At 35.4% G+C, this 21835-nt stretch overlaps 1 protein-coding gene across 1 annotated transcript in view; it reads left to right on the top strand.

The window, feature by feature from the left end:
• LOC145660949 (uncharacterized) overlaps window positions 1–18676 on the top strand; it is a 118752-nt gene extending 100076 nt beyond the window's left edge. Inside the window, exons 2-5 of the mRNA XM_081726394.1 lie at window positions 9466–9732; window positions 11040–11199; window positions 14521–14706; window positions 16648–18676. Of these exons, the coding sequence (XP_081582520.1) occupies window positions 9466–9732; window positions 11040–11199; window positions 14521–14678 (585 nt within the window). The 3' untranslated portion in view covers window positions 14679–14706; window positions 16648–18676. The remainder of the gene's footprint in view (window positions 1–9465; window positions 9733–11039; window positions 11200–14520; window positions 14707–16647) is intronic.
• Window positions 18677–21835: the final 3159 nt, after the last annotated feature.

Raw genomic sequence — 21835 nt, 5'->3', positions numbered from 1 at the left:
AGCTAGTAACAGTCAATTAATTGAGTTTTCTTTGTGTGATGTCAATGTTTTTACAAAAGCTCATTCATATGTAATTATTTATCATACATATTTCTATTTTCACTTAGGCGTATAAAAGTTAAGTTTTAAGTGTGAGTTACAAGAACAGTGTAATTTAGTGTACGAGCAGGTTCTTCAGAAATATTGAATGTAAATAGTCTTACGTACGGTATTGTAATTACTGCATGTACTGTATAACCACTGTATCGATAAAAGAGCATACCGTACAGTATATTTAAGCCTAAATGGCATTTTCCTGGTCATTTTCGAAAATCCGAACAATTTGAAAATCCGAACTACCTGTGCTCCCAATTAGTTCGGATTTTCGAGGCCCTACTGTATAGAATGTCTAGCGAGCTTGAGTTGAAAGCAGTACCATTTTACGTGAGAGGGATTCAAAAACCGACAAAGTAGCTGATATAATGTCGAATATCTTATAAAGGTGGAAAAATATCGCTGTGGGGTCAAAAGATTACACCTAAAGTTGCACGTGACAAGTGCAATGACGTTCCGATGGTAGCAGAGCAGTCACTGCAATACGGGGATTTCTACAGGCAAACGGAGAATTTATACAGTATTTCCCATCTGTGGAATCCCTGTTGCGCAACAATCAATTCGTTAGAATTGGTACGCCATTATAGTTGTCAGGTGAGACTTTCTGTGTAATCTTTTGAATCATGAGCGATATATTTCTGCCTGTATGACATGTTTGCCATTGTATCAGCGTTCTACTAGGTTTTTGAACGCCTCTTATGGTAAATTGTTCAAAAATCGTGGAGGATCCTGATAAAATTATAATATCGAACATCTCAAATGCAGGCAGAAAGATATGACTGACGCCTTTCACGGTTCGACCCATGTTCATTTCATTTCATGACTTGTTTTTGTTTAATTGCAACTCTATTATCACCTCCTTTAGTTTGTCGCTGAGTTATCACATCACCCTATATGAGGCGCCTAATATCAAAATCCGCCACATCCATTTTGCTTAGTTTCGAGTAATCTCGCAAAACGTGCAGTGAAGCTCGACATACACGCGTACAAAGTTCCATATTTGAACTAGTCTTATTTTTTAGTATGAAATATTAAGCTTTTCAACAAAATTCTGCTTTCATGGCATTCCTTTAGATCAAACATATACTATAACAAGCGATATATAACTCAATTTCGGTAGAAAGGGATTTGGTGGCTTTATATCTCTTTATTTTTACGCAAAGAGTTGATGTCAGAGGATGTGCAAAATATTACCCGTTACATTTCGAAGTATTAGCTAGTTTGTAGTAACAATAACAATAGTGTACTTGTTGGTCTAATGCATTCAAAAAAGGAAAAAAGAATAAAATTTGTGTTAGCTCGTCTCGTAGAAATAACACAAAAAGACTTATGGTTTCCTTTGAGAACGTGGCACTCCTGCCCTGCCTTCCCTTCTGGATCCACCACTGTATATATTACTTTACTTAGTGTTCACCACAATTGATTGTAGACTGTTATAATTACATGTTCAAATAAGCTTAATGAGTATTAGGTATGCGCACGAGACAAGATTTGAGAATGTCTCGTCTCGAACATGTGCTGTGAAAGTGACGTCTCGACTCGAGAAATGTATATTTCTCTATTGGAAGAGCTGTGTCTCGCCTCGAATTTTGTCAGGAAAATTCTGTCTCGACTCGTCTCGTGCGCATCCCTAATGAGTATTAATGATTTTAAAAAATACACAAGTCACTCTAAAAACTATAAAATTTTGGTTGGTGATTGGAATGAAATTTAGCATCCTTTTCAACACAGAGAGTGTATGAGACATGGACCTATAACTTAACGTGTGATCCGAACCACACGCACTTCCACCGGGAATGGAGCCAGGTGGTACGCTAACTATATAGCCACGAGGGAGCTGAACTTTACTTGTGGAACCCATACTTTCTCAAAAATAACGTTGAAGTCTTATCTCCTATGGATCAATAGGAATGCTGAGAAATATAAATAAACAATAATGAAATAATGCTACAAAAATGGCAGTGTCATTTCAGATCTTGCCAGGGGGAGGAGGTAAGATTGTCCACCAACATAAATTTTACGTCTTTTATTATTATTATTATTATTATTATTATTATTATTATTATTATTATTATTATTATTATTATTATTATTATTATACAAATTAATAATAGCATGCGTCTCTCAAACTGATGGAAAGGGGGCAATTGCCTCCTCAGATGCGCCCTGATTTCGGTTCTGGAATCGAACTCGTGACTTACTCTACAGTATAAAAGTTAGTACAGTATCCTGGAATACTATAGTAGATCTTAGCGACCTTTCTCAGCACTTCAATAAAAAAAAAAATCCTTAGTATCATATAAACATAAACACCAATAGATGGCACTATGAACAAATCGGAATGATAAGAAGAAAATATACTAAGCTTCATTAATACAACGATAAATCCTATTATTTTATCTTGTTTTATTGGATACTTGAACTGAATATTCAGTAAATGCTTAGCCAAAATAACAAGAACTGTATACTATTCAATAAATGAGACTCTCACAATTGTACCTAAAAAAATAAAATATTTGTTGTAGAACTTAAACTCTTCTGTAAATTTTATACACTATGACGCAATACAACTAGAGAGAACCTTTGAACTAAAACACAAGTAGGTTGAAACTATTCATTTTATTTATATCTTTATCCAGTCACAATGTTTGCGGAATTAATTTAAAACTTTCTGCAATGTAAAATCGCCATATACAGAGGGTTGATCGGATTATATCTGACCTATTCGGCAACGCTACTGTCACCTATGTAGTTGCGCTAGAAACAAACAAACACACACACACACAAAAACATCATTATAAGCCACGCTAGGAACAAAAATATTTGTCTTTCTATCTCCTCTATATACAGAGATGGCCAGAACCAGTTCATAAAATACCCGGGTCCTGGGTAATAATGGATCCAGGAATCCGATTAACGGTTCTAGAATCGGGTACTCGAATCTAAGTTCTAGAACCGGATACTCGATTGTAGATTCTGGAACCAGGCATGCTATTCTAGGTTCTAGATTCGGATGCCCCTTTTTCGGATATGATTCAGTGTATCATACTGCATCTTTGTATCAAGCATGATTATGATATTATAAAGCATTAAGATTCTGATCCATGTTTAGCTGTCGGAAATTTTTCTGTTCGATAGCTTCATATACACGTTAAAAAAAAATGTGCAGTAAAACAAAAAGCCTGAGTAGATAGATTCATATTCTACATTCCTGTGCCATTTGGCATAGTTAGATGGATAGATAAGTACACTCATATCCAAAATTATTGTCGCGTGTCTATAAATATCTTGTTGTAGGAGTATAATTTGATAACTAATTCGCCCGGTATTTCTTACAATGTTAGTATGTGTATAATCGACAAAGACATGTATGTGACATATGTCATGTCAAAAGAGCAATAAATAAAAACAATAAAACGAAAATAAAACTTTCTTGTCCATTTAGCAACATTTTGTTTTACTCATTCTAATTTTCATATTTATAATTCTTTTCCTATGAAGTTTACCACAAATATACATTTCCCGATTGTACACATAGTATCAGTATTAAAAGTACTTTGCAAAATCATTATCAAATTATATTCTTACAAGAAAGTTATAGATATGCGACAATCATTTTGGACATGAGTATACATAGATACATACATATAGATACAGTATAATTTACACCAGAAATTAATTAATATGATTATTGCTTATAAATATGATAAATAGTTAGTTAATTTATAGATTTGATGACAAAGTGTGGCAATGTGCAGTAGTTTGACATCAACGAGAGTGAGAGAGAAAGAAAGAAAACGCAATTTGGATGTTGAAAAGAAGGTCACTTACCTTGCATTCGCTATTGAGGGACTAGAAAGCGGAATATTCCCCTGGAAGAAACTGGAAGGTCACGAAAAACACTTGCCTAAAAAATCAACTTGTTCCAATTTGTTGCTAGTGATTTTTTTTCTTTATTTATTTATTGAACGAATTCCCAGATGCAGCATAAAATTTTGCCATTTTACACAGGGAATGTTAACAAGCAGGAAAAAAAGAGAAAAAAATAAAAATATATATCAACAACAATGACACCAATAATGTTAACAAAGAGTGCAAAAGTAATACTATTTGGCCAGCATGCATGCGTCTAATTGGTCTGTCTAACACCGGGTATCTCGAAAAAAAAAAAAAAAGTCATCAGTTGCAAGATGATTATAATAGTTCAGTATTCAGTGAAAAAGATACCTCTGTGTAACTGCCAACACACACACACACACACACACACACACACACACACACATATATATATATATATATATATATATATATATATATATATATATATATATATATATATATATATGAAGTTGAAAAACAATGCTGTGAAGGATCAGGGGAGCAGAATTGTCTTCAGTGGCATATTTAAGGGGCTACCGGGCTGAGCTCAAGCTCCTCCCGAAATAAATTTGTTAATTTTTCGCATTCCACGCACAACAATAATCCTTTTTACCATTTCCAAGAATTTCATTGACTTTCCATTTTCTTATACTCTTTGTTCAGAAATAATACTGTATTTGTCAAATTTCATTCCATGTAAGAACTGCGTCCTTTTTTTCTTTCCACTTTTCTGTTTCTTTTTCTTGATGTTACTTTCATTCATTTCGCTTATCATACTTTATTGACCGTGGTCAGTTGTGATTCAAGTCGGCCGTCATCAGTAACACCAAAACTAAGAGGAGTTGATAAGCGAAACTGGTGTTCCACACCAACTTGCGCGGATATCAACATGACAGGACTTTGGTTATTATAACAAAGGAAAAATTATATCGTTTAGTTATTTTTAAAAGAAGGAAATGTTTGAATTAAAAAAAATCAAAACGGGGGAATAATTAGCCTGGGAAATTAGGAAGGCCAAGAGGCTTCCTTTTTCTTGTATGAATAGAATAAAAGATTAGATTCACTCCTAAATTTTTGTATCATATCATATAGGATTTATCGGTCTGCAATTCTTGCCATTATCACTTCAATTTATGCATAAATTAAAATGTATTTAATTCTCAAACTCAGGTGGACAATTGCCCAATTCCTTCCTTGTGTTGGACATAGCCCCTCGAAACAAAATCCTAAATACGCCATTGGCTGTCTTCAACATCGGGAGATGGGCAGACTTGAGGCTTATTCTAGAGAATTAAGATGAAACTCATATTACGGTAGATGAATCTGCTTTCTGAGGTGAACCTGTTGTAGAGTATATTATATATTAGGCAATGTAGATGAAGTAGATATAGTAATAAATGTCAGTATTACAAATCACTGCCGTGAACACATTCTGAAATCTGAATACATGCATATTTATAATTGGTATGTTTCTAATTAGGCATCCACGAAGATCAACGTTAAAATTGTTTTATAATAATATAATATAAATAATGACTTCCTCAAAACTATGAAGAAAGAATATCAATTATGTATGACGCAACAATACTCTTATTTAAGCAAAATGATGATAATTTCAATAACATTACAGGAATCGTTACAGAAAACTGACGCATGTCATATACTCTTTAGTTAACAGATGTAACCTTAAGATTATGGAGAAAAATGTTCCAGCAAATGAATTATTTTCTTTGCTTACGAAGCATCCTCTCTCAAAAGAAAAATTGGGACACGCGGAAATACGTAGCAACAAACCATGGTTCAAACTAGCAGAGAAAACCAGGGATGAATTCAGGGGGTAGCCTGGGGGGAATGTCCCCCCCCGAAGAAAACTCATCCCCCCCCGGAGAAACTCCCAAAATTTCAGTCACAAATGTAGAAATTACTTCACCCAATTATTTGTTTTTCTTTCCGTGCACGTGCAGACGAAATCCAATCTCTCAATATACATATATATATGACGCAGACCCATTCTATATAAACATTAAACATGTAACATCTAAGATAGAATACCAAAATAGTCAATAAAACCTGTATTTCTTAACGCTATGACCGCGTTTGACTGAACATGAAATTGTCAACTGTTGAAGAAAGGTTTGTATTTTAGTAGGTACTATACTCTCGCCCTATATTGCCCTAGTAGCAAGGTTGGTTGGCCCACCGTTGGGGATTGAGTGGGATTTGGTCAAAACAGTGGGTGATGGTCGGTACAAGCCTATAGCGGAGAAACGTACGTTGGCCCACCGTTGGTTAAATGTATGGTTGGCCAACCAACTATTCTCCGGACCTTCACGCAACTATACTCGAGTTGACTGTTTTCCCAACCAAGAAATACGTTACTTTAGCGTTGGCTAAATGACGGGGAATTGCTCTACGAAAAGCACTTTTTCCCACCACACGACCACTGATTTTTATCGTTGGGAAAAGGTCGCTAACTCCATCATACTTGATGTTGGTAGAGTGCGTTACTGTTCATGCGCAGTTCTTCACCGCCATATTGTCGTTTAGAGTAATGACAGAAGTGTTGTGGTTATCGCTTGAGTTACAGAAGAAAGAGTGTGGTCAAACTGCTTTTCTAAAAAGATTTAGAAAAAGGAAAGGTAAGTAGAATATTTAATCGTTCTATATAAAATAATTTCCATACTTTTTTTTATGAAAACATGTGGTGAACAGGTTATGATTGTGCATGGAGTGCTAATGTAGAATGTGTTAACACTAATTAACATTGAAATGATTAATATCCATTTTAAGAAGGCAAAATTAGTTTACGTGAGCCAGTTACACTCTTCACTGGGTTACAGTACAGCAGATGTCTGCATGGAAATTAGAGTTAATAAATATTTCTGGGTTCAGTTTGGCCGATTACCTTTGGCTACAATGCATTGTTCCCGCGCATACACATTTGGTTAGGTTAATTCTACTCTTCTACCCAAGAATGACATAATGCTTTGACTTTGTATAAGTTTATGCATTAGTAACGATTCTCCAGTCACTTGAAAAAGGGGAAATAGTGCCAAAATGTACTGAAAACAGCATGCAATAAACTTTGACATATGACCCTTGTACTTAGATTTTGGGTGAATTGCCAAAGTCCCAACCAATTTCAGAAACTTTGCCGAATAAATTGAACAATTAGTTTTGGTTTTCAGAGGAACAGTGTGTATGAGTTAGGAGATTTTTGTTTTTTATGTACTGAAATGGGTATTACTCGAGCACAGGATTCTACCAAATTTTGACACGTTTCCTACATTTTCAAGTTATGTTAGGGCTTTGTATTTATTTTAGCAGAGCAGGCATTAAGTGAGGAGCTCAGGGTTTGCCCAAGTGGGCCCAGCCCGATAAAACCCACCGGGTTTTTTCGGGTTGGACCCACTTGAAAAAAACCACCTGGGTTTTTGAGATTTTTGTTAATACTTTTATTGATACAACTAAGGCGATCATATTGAAAGTGATTTTTATCAGATTTTGGACTTTCATTGGGCGAATTAGATGCTTTCACGTTAACGTACTCAACAGCATTCAACATAAGGCCTTTATAAACTTTAGAATGCACTGAATGGATAAAAAAAAAACTTCTCTTAGCTTGAGATAATTATAGAACAAATTAAAGTGCAGATTATGCTTATAGCCTATTTGAGATAAAATATGCAATTTTATATTTTAGAAGATAATTTCCGTGAATAGTGTGCTCGCCAACTCTGCGACACCGAGGGACGTTATCCCTCACACAAACTACAATGCATAAAACACGAACTAACTTGTACTAGGTGGCCACTAAGAAACACGAATGCTGTCTGAGTCAGAGCAGGGAGGCGCGAGCGAAAGCGAGGGGGTGCGTCCGTATGGGGCAGGCGCGTAAGCGACGGAGGGTGTACGCATAAACGAGGATAGTGGAGATGCACACTTTCACTCACTCAAAATTCATTTAAATATGCTGTGCACTGACAGTAATTTCTTACATTCACACTTCCATTCTTTCACAAAAGATGTTTCACATCGTATATAGCTATAAATTTTCTTTTTGGTAAAACATTCTGTTCGAGTGGAACCGCGAAATATATGCTAGGCCTGGTTGTTGGCTATTTATTGTGTTTTTAAGTAGCACTGTATCTGTACGTGGAAGGAACTATGATATTTGGCGCAAAGGCACACTTTTTTTGATTTAATGGCGGAAATACGCCTACTATTGTTTTTTTTTTTAAACAACGAGTCTGCATTGTTCAAACTTCGCAAAGATATAGAGTACTGAACACAACAATTTTTGTTAAAAGTAGAAAGAGGAGAACAATGCAGACTTCAGGGACGTATTTCGGGTGTTCCTCCCCCCCATCTGCACCCAAGGTTGAAAACCTTGTGCATTTTACATAACTTGAGTCGAAATTTATGCATCTCATGCCGTAAACTAGTTCTGAACCGGCCGATTTTACACACACACACACACACACACACACACATGTATCATTTTGTTGAATGTTGATATACTTTTTCCTCAATGCATATGTAAAAGTGTTTGGGATTGCAATCAGTTAAAGCTTGGGAATCAATTCGAAATTTAATCCCAATTAGGAAATTTGCTATGAAAATTCATAGCTAATTAACATTTAACTCTAATTCCCAATGTTTTTCTCAGGTCTCAAGATGTATTATCCAAAGCGAAAGAAATTATTAAATTAAAGATAACACTGTTTAAAAGAAAAAGTTAGTATTTTTCACCCTGCACCAGACTCCCGCGTGGTGCAGAGCATGTTTGCGGTCAGTAGATAAGCTGGACTGAACGGCTGAGAGGAGAAATTAGAATACCCAAACTGTAAGATCAGTATCATAATATCGGGTTTTGAAAGCAGGCATATAAATGAGTATATCCTAGAATTGTACATTCAAAATATGTTGCAATGAATGCATTTGAGGCTGGCAGAAGTAAACTCCTTCACCCATTAACTACTATATCTTTGAAAGCAGAAATGGTTGGTTGGTTTTGTACCATCTATGAAACTGAACTGGTGCAAATATTTATTAATAAATGAATAAAATTCTGAAAACAAAGTTCAGAAATTATTAGTAGTACTATTTTTAACTCTTGTGTACTACCATGGGGTCTTTTGGAACCCCAGATTTGTTTCTCATGTTACAGCTGTTAAACAAGTGAGATTACAGTTCATCTTTTCTTGCAGACTATCTCGAGTGTATGCTAAAGATGCATACTAAATATTTAAGTTGTCTCTTTGATGGTTCTGCGTAAAAAACATAATTTAGGTGGGATTCTAGAAGACCCCATGTAGTTCCTGTGTAAAAGTGTTCTTGGTAGTACACAAGGGTTAACATTCTTAAACAAAAAATGCCGAAATTATGAGCATTCGAAATCGTAATGTTGCAAAAAAAAAAAAAAAAAAAAAAAAAGTTTAAAGTTATTTTCCTTCTATATTTCTTTTTTTCTTTCTTTCTATTTCTTAAAAGTTATTATATATGCAATACAGGTTATACTTCATATGTCCCGCACGTTTCACGGTTATTGCTAAGCATTTGGCGAACACTAAGGGACGTCTGGAACGCATAGAAGAAACCCAGTCACGCATACTGGAATACGTCCACGGAAATTTACGTTCACCGGGAATTTTGCAACCACTGGTATTACCCGACGGTCTGACTCTACCCTGTGAAACGGTATCGTCGGTTAAATCACTGGAAGAATGGGCACACAATGAAAATAATGCTACAAGTTTGGTAGGTTTTGAGCTCACTGTAGTATTTTAGACCGTAATTTCCGTATTTTTATATTATACGGGGTGATACTTCCCATTAGGTATCTTGCATTTGTTCAATGACACGTGGCAAGTTGAAACTGAATAAACAAAGTGGGTCATAATTTCCTTTGTAGTTTCGAACATTGATAATGCAGCAACTATGATAGAAGGAAACTTGTTCATACCAGCAATTGGCGTCTCTCCTAGTATGAATCTATATAACATTCCACGTAAATTGTTCATATATTAAGCCGCTACAGAGCAGTCAACGACCTTAACGTGTCTGTTGGGGCGTGTGTGGTAGAAACATTCGGCATCTGTTTCTATGAATGTCTCAGTTGTTGTAATATGAATATTCACAACCGCGGAAGCAATTATGAATAACTTCGTTCCAGTATACATAATCTAATGAAGCCTATAGGGCATATTTATTTTATAGAGACTTGGATTTGCGTTCGTTGTATTTTGGGCTCAAGTTCGGCTCCGCCATCCTAACAGGGACTTTCAGGGTTTTCCCACCAGGAGAATTTTAAGACTATGCCTATAGAAAATTGTCATAACTTAAACATTTTCCCGCATCTTAAGCTGTTATGTAACGTGTGTTGTATCTAAATTATAAACAAAATGTTATACGCAATGCAATGGAAATATCTCTGAAGTAGCATCCCTGCTTCCTTTGTTTTTGAATCATAAGAAAACAATTATATATTCAGTGTTGGCGAAATGATTAAAGAGAAATAAATTTTTCATTGTATATTTGCTACACATTTTAAGTATTTTTCATTGTAAATCTTGGGTACAAGAATTATTAAACGGTATGTCACTTTCAGTTAAAGGGGCATTCCACTTTCCGAAAATTATTCGCTATTTGCACAGTATGTTCTTTATGCTTCATTATGCTTTTAAAATTCGGTTCGTCATTATTTTCATGTTTGGAAATAATAGCATATTTTACTGTTTGCCTTATCCGGCTAGTTGTTACGGGATGTTTCATATTAAAAATGTTCTGTTTCCGTTTTTTCGTGTGCAAATTGTATTGCTCTGTGCACTGGTACAAATATATGCTATCTTAACATCTCTAAGTAGTGGTATTTAAGAACCTGTAAAAGTCAGGAAATTTGATTTTGCCAAACGAGCGGGAACCCTTTCATCGATTACTTCTAGTTTTCTTCGTTTCTATGCTAGGCAAGGAAAAAAAAATGATATTTTTAGTGGCTATTCGTTAGTAACAACTAGTGTATTGGTAATATGTATAATTATAACTGCTTTTATTATATTTGCTTACAGCAAATAGCTTTGAGTACCTTGGGTGGTAAAAGTGTTGAGAAGTTAGTGAGACGAATGTTAGAAAAAGTATTCAGTAACGACGCAGCAAAGAAATTCAACTGGACCGGTAGAAAGGGTAAAGAAGCACTAAGAACCCTGAGAATAATGCAAATACTGAAAGGTATGCTTTGATTGGAAACTCCTGTCTAATATGCACTTTGTTTGAGGACAAATTTTGGACAGTCACCACTCCTGTCAAGTACATTGAGCAAAATGCCACCTTCCCCTCCTTCCTCCCGCGATCTGAGGTTCATATGTGCGTTATTGTTGTGACTGAATCTTGTGTAGGTTCCTTTCGTGGATAACAGACCTGTAGGATTTACTTACTATTCATTGATGCTCGTTTCCTCTGATAATATGCGCGAAACACAACTTGTACGCTTTACAAATTCAGGGGTGAAAACGCAAAGGGGCATAACTTGAAAAAAAGTGCGTTTTTCTATTATGACTTCCACGTGTTCTATCAACTGTTAAAATGCAGTATCTCACTTCATTATAGTTCCGGCGATATAAAGATTTAAAAAGCAAATTTCCAATAGAACTTTAAATCACTCTCCTGTAAACTTGGGAAAAGTCAAGATGCCCCACTTCGAAATGACGGCTTAAATTTCGTTATAGTTTCCTCGTTGGCTTTTGTCACTGCTTAGATTTTCTAATATTTGACCTGTCGGTATCTTGGGCAAGAACTAAATGAATGATCTTTCATTTATCTGGCTTATCACTCAGTTGTTGCTACTAGTATTTACCAAGACAGTTTCTGTGCGGTCATGCAATGAGAGTGCCTAGCTGGATTACATGCAAAATAACGTAACCTTACACAGCTACTTTCTAGCTTTCATAGTAAAACTTAATGAATCAAATTTGCTCGCAGGTGATATAAAATTTGTTTTCTACGCCATATTAGGACAAACTGGTCCCAAGCTAATTATTATAAAACCGTTTATTAAAAGTGTCGACAAAACGCACAGTGACTACCTTCAACATGGTCGTCATAAGGCGTTCGGTCCTCATGTTGTTATTACCCCATCGTAAGGTATTGCCCAATTTCTCCAGCAATGTTGAAAATATGACATGTCCAGACTTTTGCCTCGGCCTGCATACATGTAGAATTTTTACAATTAACAATTTGAAAAAAAAATAGTTAATTTTACTGTTATTACTATTATTATTTAGCTTTATAAGAATTTTTCTTTCCCCTAATACAGAGAATTTTGAATTTTCTTTTTATATTTTTTATTTTTATTTATTTATTTATTTTATTTTATTTAAATGTCAAAAAATTTGAAATAAGTTTTAAACGATGTCCAAAATTCACATATCGTGAACTGTTGCTTCCAAATAGAAGTGAGGTTACCAAATGTGAGTGTTTTAGTAAGTATAGTAGATTTGTTTAACAGACTCATTACCTTATCGGCATTATCCTTGTTCTTCATGCTGCAATAGATTATTGACGGTAAGTTGCATTACTACTTCGACTATGTCCTCTCTCTTCACTTTCTTTCTTTTCAAGTCTGTTCTAAAGATAAATGTTCTGTATTCAAGTTATTCGTTGCATGTCAGAAAAAGAATCCTGAATAACGCACGTTAGTGTGAAAGCCTATGATATTTATTACACTTCTTTAAGTTTTACGTCCCACGGTTATGCCGGTTAGGCTAAAGGAGACGGTGATGATGAGAGATGAATGAAAATGGTGGAATGAAGACAGTGGGAGGAAACGGGAGAACCCCGAGAAAACCCACGCACATTGTGTTTGTCCACCACAAAGTTCACTTGGCGGGAGCAGGGTTTGATACCGAGACCCCAAACACCAGAGGTGAACGCTCTACCACTGAGCCACCGCGACCCCTTATTACACTTCTATATCAATTTTTTTTTCAGCCAAAATGCTTCAAGGGAACTTTTAAGCATAGAGCGAAGTTTAACATTAGTCCCCATCATTCGACCACACAGCATTTTAATTCGCTATAGTGGTTCGATCCCAGCTTGCACTGTGTGAACTTTGTGGTGGACAAACACCGTACTCATGTTTTTTTTCGGGATTCGCCCGTTTCCTCCCACTTTTTTCATTCCACCATTTTATTCATTTTTCATCATCATCGTCTCCTTTTGCCTAACCGTCATAACCGTGGGACGTAAAACTGAAAGATCTCATTTTCATTTAATTCGCTATACGTTACAGGGAATAGCCAATTTTCTCTCGAAAATAAATTACAGGTTTCTCAGATCCAATTTTGGTCCATTAATTTTAAATTACTCGGATGTTCCGTATAGCAACAGTTAACTTGGGTTCACGGTACCATCTCAACATTTAGTCCATGGTTGGTAAGAATATTATTGAAGTATGATTTTTTCCAAACTCTGTAAACAACTAATACTGCACTCACTGACATAGAACACTGTATCATTTTGTTATGCATGGATGAAGATTTTTTTACTTTTTTTGGATTCGAATGATACTGCAGACTAACCACTAAATCACATTTATTTGTTTATTGATTGAAGAGAACCTTACAAAATTAAAATATTGAGAAGGAATTTATTGAAGTAAGATTTTTTTTAGCAGTCCTTCTAAAAACCAACTAACACTACACTCAGTGATATAAAACTCTCTCTCTCTCTCTCTCTCGGGTTCCCCCGTAGCCGTCGTTACGGTTACAGCGCTCGCCTTCAGTGCGCGTGGTCGCAGGTTCAAATTCACCTGGGAACCTAATGCCTCGGATAGCAACTCCAGTAGTCGTTCAGATCCCACCTTAAAATTTAGGTTCTGTCTCTATATAGTCTCGCTGCTGAAAAGGGACGCGAAACTCCCACCAAACAGACAAAACACATTATGTTTTACGTTATTCATGGATGAAATCTTCCATCCATAAATAGCAAGAGAGAATGTGTTTATGTCAGTGACTGTAGTGTTGATTGCTGTTTGTAGGGACTGGAAAAATCTTACTTCAGTAATATCCTCCACAACCATGGATCAAACGTCGAGATGGTACAATCAATACAGGCTAGTTGGTATAGGAAATATCCGAGTGATTGCAAGCGTATGGACCGAAATCGGATCTGGTTACAAGGATCGGAACATTAACACGTCATTCGTGTTTGTGACCATTTAGTACTGTTTATAGGAGAATGGCAGTAAAACTTTTACTTCCTACTTCGAAGGTCAGGATACCAATGTCGGTAATCATCCTGACTGAGTTTTTTGGCGGGTTTTCTCAGTCCCAAAGAGGCAAGTGATATTGCATCTGAATGGAAAGGGACGCCAGATCTCAGGTGTGACGACCTTCGACCCTAATGTTCACTTGGCTACGAAACATTAAAATTGAATTCTCTTCAGAATATTCCGAGTAATTTAACAGTGAACGATTGTACTTTTTAATTCATAAGTGTTCTATACATTGCGTTATACATGTTAATTACATTGAAACTTTGTAATCATTCCAGATGGCGTTCGGCGGGTAATACCATCAGCAACCGATTATCAAATAGAAATGCACATAAGGAATTGGTTTAAGTACTTCATCAACAGAGACGGTGGGCGGGAACGAAGACGACCATCCTCTGCGAGTGGGGAATCTGAAGAAACAACTAATACATTTTAAAAAAGGCAGAAAAAGAAGCATTTTTTCGGTAAGTTATTTCGATGTAAAGTAATTGTATTTAAGATGGATAGATTTAAGTTAATATTATTTAAGTCATAATTTTAGTGCGTTTAACATTAACCTGCCACTAATTTCACCGTTTTTCTGTAATGTCTTCACAATAGATAAATGAATCGAAAATCATCACTTAATTCTGTATGAGCTTATTCCGTTAAAAAAAAAAAAAAAATGAGGTGCCGTTCAAAAATTTTGTAGCTCCTGATCCGAAAACAAATTATCGGCCAAGATCGCTATCTTTTGCTGCATTTTTTTGAGGGGGGGGTCATTCCTAAAATTCTCTTTATCTTTTAATATGTTGTATAATATGTATAACAATAAATTTGTTTTGTTGTGATACCAAGTAGGATCTATTGCAATAACTGAAAAAAAAATCGGTAGGAATTGGTATGGGCAGCTGTAATGTTCGCTCGTCATAACTTTCATTATGTTAAACTTTCAAATATTTTTGCGTTTGAGGGTGGAAAATTCACAATTTGCATTCTCACAGTTGCATATACATTTACACATTATTTTGAAAAGTTTCTCATTGTTTTATTTTTCATTTTATTGAATTCAAAGAAATATTGAGAAATTCCATTAAAGTATCGTTTTTTTTTTTTTTTTTGATTTGTTTACTAAACTTTTAGGAGCGCTTATTTTTTTTCGAAATTTATAAATCAATTTATTGCCATTTTTTTAAGAATTCTTAAGTTACAGCTGCTCGTTGTGCAGAAGGATGGCTAATCTTTCAGTGTTTTACATAAAGAAATTTAACGTTAGTGTATAATATTATTTGAAGATGTATTATAAAGTCTCTTCACTAGCTCAAAAGGCAATTCCTTGGATAACTTACACTAGTCTACTATTATTAGCCTTTTGTATGGCTCTGTGTCTACTGTATAGTGTTACAAACGGAATGTTCTTGATCTTTGGCAGCACACAGGTTGAGAATCACTGCCCCAAGTCTTTATTTAGTTTTTACGGGCATTCATCATCAGTACACCATTATGTTATTAAATGTCGCGGGTCAGGGAAAATAGGTGATCTTGCACCTGGAAATCAGGGAAAATGATAAAAGTAATTTGTAAGAACCCTGTGTCGGGTTAAATTCTTATTTTAAAATTCAGCCATTCATTACTTTTATAAACGTCATTTCTAGCGTATTGATTATAATACAATGTCACTAAAATGACGTTACATACTTGTTAATATTGTTGATAAATAATAACGCAGGCATGATTATGACGGGAATTTCCTGGTCTAAAAAATACACTAATAGAACCGCACAACTCTATACGCAAAGTACTATTTCGATTCCCGAATATACTTCGTATAGGAGTTGTAGATCTTGTCCTTTATAACCCCATTGCTGGAAATACGTGAAGGCCAAGTTAATTTATTTCTGTCCATACGTATTTTTTTAAAATCAATCACAGAAACAGGTTGACTTTTTATTTTTTGTAAGAAAACGTTTTTTGCCAACCCTGGTTCGCAACACTTATTACAAGAGAAAAATGTTATTTAAAAAATATTGAAATAAAAGTACCAAATGAAGTTTTAAAAATATTTTTTCCACTTCATTATTTATTTCGATAGGTTTTAAGGTGTTAAGTGTATATGGCACAAGTCGGAAGGACAAAGGGCTCTTTTAGGGTCTGTTTTGAAAGTTTTATTCCAGTATTCATCTGAGGTGTACATGAAAATTTCTACCCAGTATTGACATTCGCAAAGCACAGAATTTGCAAATGCTAAACCAGTGGTAGAATGGACCTTTATTTGTTTACTTTAGAAAATCGCGAACTACAAATGTATTTAAATTATATTTTATAAATTAAGTTCGGCTGTTTTCACTTTGTACATGTGAAATATATATTACGTTGCATTGGAGGGGATTGTTTGTGCTAATAAGCTACTTAACTTTTATTTGCAGTTCTGGTTGAGATGAGAGGCCAGCTACTGAACCTACATCCAATTCTTAGATTTTAAAAGGACAGCTAAATAGTTGAAAAATGGAGGAAACAGTGGAAAAAGAAAACTTTGGAGATTCTGCGAGATGTAAGCGCCGCAAGATTCAAAAGGAGTATGAAGAAATTGTTAATGAATACAAATTTCTCTCTGCAGAAGTAATAGGACAAGAAATAAAGAAAACTAATAAACTAGATTCAGATAACAATGCGAATGAAACTTCGTGCAGAAATGATAATCAAGTTCTACGTGTCAGTGACCTCGACATTTCAGAGGTATCCAGTGAATATGATAATTCTAGTGATTTTGGAATGTGGAGTGATAGTTCACATGGTGAAGTTCCTGATTCTTTGGAAGTGAAGTTGGTGCAGTGGGCAAAGGAATATAACATAACTAATAGAGCCACTACCAATCTGTTACATATTTTAAACCAATATTTCCCTCAACTTCCTTTAGACGCACGAACTCTATTACATACACCGTCTTGCTCCAATGTAGATACACGTGCAGGGGGTCTATTTAAATACTTTGGCGTAGAACATAATATTGTGAAGAAAAAGTCATCAGGTTTGATTCCATGTATTTATCCATTTGTAAATTCCAAGTTATTGGTACAAAATGAGGGAACATGTTTGGTAACTATTACAATTAATGTGGATGGTTTACCTTTACATTCGAATTCAACCAAATGTTTTTGGCCTTTAATGGGAATTGTGGATCAGGCAGTGATAAAACACCAGTGTTTCAAGTGGACATTATTATTAATTTTAAACGTGAAAAATGTGTGACAGGACTCGAGATCAAACCCAGGTCCTTAGGTTTATCGCGCCTTTGTGCTAACCAACTTCGCCACCCAGTCGATCCCTTTTCCAGTCACACAATTTACACTTTTGAGTACGGTGTTCTTTTTTTTCAGACTATATGCAGTCAGGATACCAGAACTTTCTGTTGTGATTGGACTTCCCAGCAGACACTGGGGTAGTCCAAACTCAACGAAGTTGTAGTACACTCCATGTGGTCTGAAAGAATTACAACACCGTCCTCAATAGTTGAAATTGTGTGGTTGGGAGTTAGATCGACTGGGTGACGCAGTGAGTTAGCACATAAGCATGATGAGCCTAAGGTCTCAGGTTCGATTATTGGTCCAATCACACATTTTCTACTTCAAAATTATAATGTCTGCACTTGCGGAGGCTTGGTGTAAAAATCGGAAGTCGCCCTAATTTCTTTATTGAGATATTTTTATTTTCTATAGTCCCTACTTTTCGAGTGTTGACTTTGTGATGAAGTATACTTTTAAGAGGCCCCGTCACAGCGAAATTAAAATACCGCTAATTTTACAGTAATTATGTGATATCTTCAAATAGATAAAAGAATCGAAATGTGGAACAAGAGCGCCCTAGACAATATTATTTTGCATTAGATACCGTTATCACGAATCACCTAGTAGCTTTGCGTTTGCAGCCATTTGTAAACGCAAAAATAAGTGCCGATTCTTTAAATGGCTAGAAATCGAAAGCAGATAAGTGAGTCGTGATAACGGTATCTCATGTAAAATAATATTGTGTAGCGAGCTCTTGTTCCACTTTTCGATTACTTTTATCTGTTTGAAGATATCATAATTACTGTAAAATCAGCGATATTTTGATTTCGCCGTGACGGGGCCTCTTAATTTTAGAAAGAAAGCAACGTTTATTTAACTTTAAGCTGTACGTACACAGGCCGGGGGGAAGGGAAACAGTAGGTATGTTTTATCCAAATCATCATCCTGTGCCTTATAAAATCGAATCGAACGTTTAATGACTCTTTGAATTTCCATTCGCACTGTTAGGTCTACTTGTCTTTTCCTATGATGTAGCGTTTTTTTTTAAATTTATTTGCTTTCTTGGATTTATAAGATAAAAAGGCATTTACTTGTTTTATCTGATCAGAATATTAAGTTGTGTATGTTAAGAAATTATGAAATATATAGGTTTACTAGCCGGTTACACATCTCAACGTTTTTCTTGTAATGTTACAACATATGTATGGGTGCATGCATTAGAAAGTAGACACTCAGACGTGTTATATATATATATATATATATATATATATATATATATATATATATATATATATATATATATATATATATATAATCGCATTCAAAAAAGTCTATTTTATACGTATATGAGGCGATGGTGCTGTAAAATTTCTTCATATGTAGTAGAAGTAATAACTGATCTACGCTATCTGAGTATAATTGTAACATTAACAAAATAAGAATTGTATAGTGCTTCAAAATATGCCATTTTCATGCACAGATTTACTTCTATCATTAACCACCGGCTGGTCCCCTTTCATATGCTCGTACACATATGTGAAATAATGCTGGTATTTCAACATGGATTCAGATTTAATATGCATATCTCATTGTTGTTTACAATGAACAGTTACCACTATTTTCTTTGCAACTTCAAAAATATTTACTATTTTTCTTTGTTATTGTAGTTTTTTACATTTAAGAAGATTGTAATGTTGTAAAACAAATGATTTTGCAACTTGCAATTATAATAAAAATTATGTAGTGGAAACTTAAGAACAGTGTTTAATTTATTTCATTAATTAATACTGATCTCTTTTCAATTACTTTGTTATTGCAGTAGTATTGTGGATTGGTATATAAGATAGCAAGGAAAAGTTCCTCAATCTCTAATGGGTATAATGCGTGTTTGTTATTTGGCTGTTTGTCTATTGATTTTTATTTTTCAATAATATGCTTGGTTAGTACTAGTATCCATTAAAACGCAGTTCTGAACAGAACAAAATGAATTATATTAATAACTATACGTTACAGTTTCAAGGACCTAACGTCCTCTTTATCAGACGCAAACATTGAGAAAAGACTGTTGACAGCAGATCTTATCAACTGATGGTTATTTAATGGTTAATGGTTTTCCAGAGCGTTTTAATGGTTATTGATTATCCAGAACCATGGAGTTTATTGTTTAGTACTAGTATAAATGTACAATCGGAAGACGTCGCATCCTGATCCAACATGTAAGTATTCCTCTTTAGTGTTTTCCTACGTTTTTGCACATGTAGGGGGCTTTACCCCCTCCCTCTTGCCCAATTTTCCTCTCCAATGAACTTGGTATGTACTTTGAACGAATAAATAATCATTGAAAGTTTCATTTGAGTCGGTTCAGATGTTCGAAAGTTGTCGTGAGACCAACACCCAATACAAATGCTGAGCGAGTCGAATCTCAGACTGCTTCACACATTCAATAATCCATATTTTCAGTCTTCCGAAGTTAGCCCAGCCAAACCTCTACGTTGAATGGTAGTTCATCATCCAATGCTGTCGTGTGCGCAACCAAATGTAGCATAATTCCCTGACGTTCCCTAACGTGTCTTCGCTGTGGATGAGGTAGGGTGGAGATGCATTCGGTTCGACACATTTTGCTTTTTACATGGTATTCCTGATACTCAGATCTGTTATTTATTTAGGCATGAGTTATTATTTATATAGTAATAATGCAAATACACTTGATAATATCTGCGTCATTATATATGAATAATAACTGTGTAAATAAATAATATCCGAATATCTCAGGAATACCATATAAAAAGTCAAAGGTGCCAAACCGAATGCATCACCACCCTACCCCATCCGTCGCAAGGACACGTCCGGGAACGTCAGGGTATAATGCTAGATTTGGTTGGGTAAACGTCAGCGTTTGGATAGAGAACCACCATTCAACGTCGAGGTTTAGTTGGTGTAACGTAGGGAGACTGGTGGGATTTGGTTGGGCGAATGTAGGCCCAACATTCTCAAGGTTGTTGGGGTTTAGTTGGACCAATGTTGGGAGATGGTTGGGAATTGGTTGGGTAAACGAAGGCCCACCCTTCTTTTGGTTGGGGAATAAGTGGGAAATGGTTTGGGTGGGAATTGGTTGCCAAAGCGGCCAAACATGACGTTGGGCCACCGTTTGTATGTCGCATTACCACCATTTTCCCAACGTTGGGCCAATCGATTTTGCTACTAGGGTTGTATATTAGTAGGTAGCACTAGCACAGGTTGAGATAGGAAAGGAAAGATAGGGAAGATCTTTCGATCATTCCATATGATCTCTGATGTCAGCAGACTTCAGTTCTTGAAAATATACAGTTCTTGCATTATTTGAAATAGAGCGCCTAAATCCCATTTCTCGCATCGGAAGTAACAGACGTAAATGTGTTTTACGATTGTTAAAGTAAACACACCTTTCTTTAATTAAAAATAAGTCAATTAAAGGGTGAGATTCAGAGGGCGTCATTTAGAGGGATCAGGGAGGAACAGTTATCCCTCCTGGGTTAGAGATTTATATAGAATTTATCAATATAATAGTAGTATATAAGTGAAAGATTGCTATTGAAGGTGACGAAGGAGGGACAAGGGGAGCGACGGCCCCGGGCAAAGAAGTAAGGGGCGCACGATTCGGGAGGGAAAAATAAAAGAAAAGAAGGAAAGAAAAAAGAGGAAATGAAACACATGTAGGCATGTGCACATATATAAAATGAAAGGAAAAAAGTAATAAAAAGTGCTCAAAATCAAGTAAAAGCAGGGTTTACTTTTCAAAATTTTCTCACCTTTCGCAGCTGGTCTGTGGACCTCACTCATATGTACGGGGGTGCCGTCGTATACTCTCGCCCCAAGCGCTGACTTCCCACGACACGGCACTAATCCTACTGAAGATTTCGTAAACTAAACTATTGATGTATGCAGTGAAGAAACCAAGGCTAATATACTTGATTTAGAATCAGAAGTGTGAGAAAGAATGATTACTTTTTGTTAAGATATTCCTGTGTATTTTTCTTTTAGGACAAAAAATATTTGAGTTAATTTAAATCTTTAAAAAAAACTTTAGTAACAAACAGGAACTACTGAATATAGGGAAAAAATAAATAAAATAGCTACTGTAAATAGCAGTTCGAGTTTAGTATAAAATATTTTTGCCAGTCTTTATTTAATGTTTTAGATAAAAATTAAGCGATTGTTTTTATTTAAAAAAATATAATCTCACATTGAATATTTATCAGCAATTATTCTCAATATTAGCTAAGATGTGCATGTGAACGGAGTTGTTAAATATGCTGCTTTCTTGCAAAAATACAAAAAAACAACCCTCCCG

This window comes from Thermobia domestica, chromosome 9, assembly GCF_964235325.1.
Source record: "Thermobia domestica chromosome 9, izTheDome1.hap1.1, whole genome shotgun sequence".
NCBI classification, from domain to species: domain Eukaryota; kingdom Metazoa; phylum Arthropoda; class Insecta; order Zygentoma; family Lepismatidae; genus Thermobia; species Thermobia domestica.
This window is presented reverse-complemented; position numbering and strand designations above follow the sequence as displayed.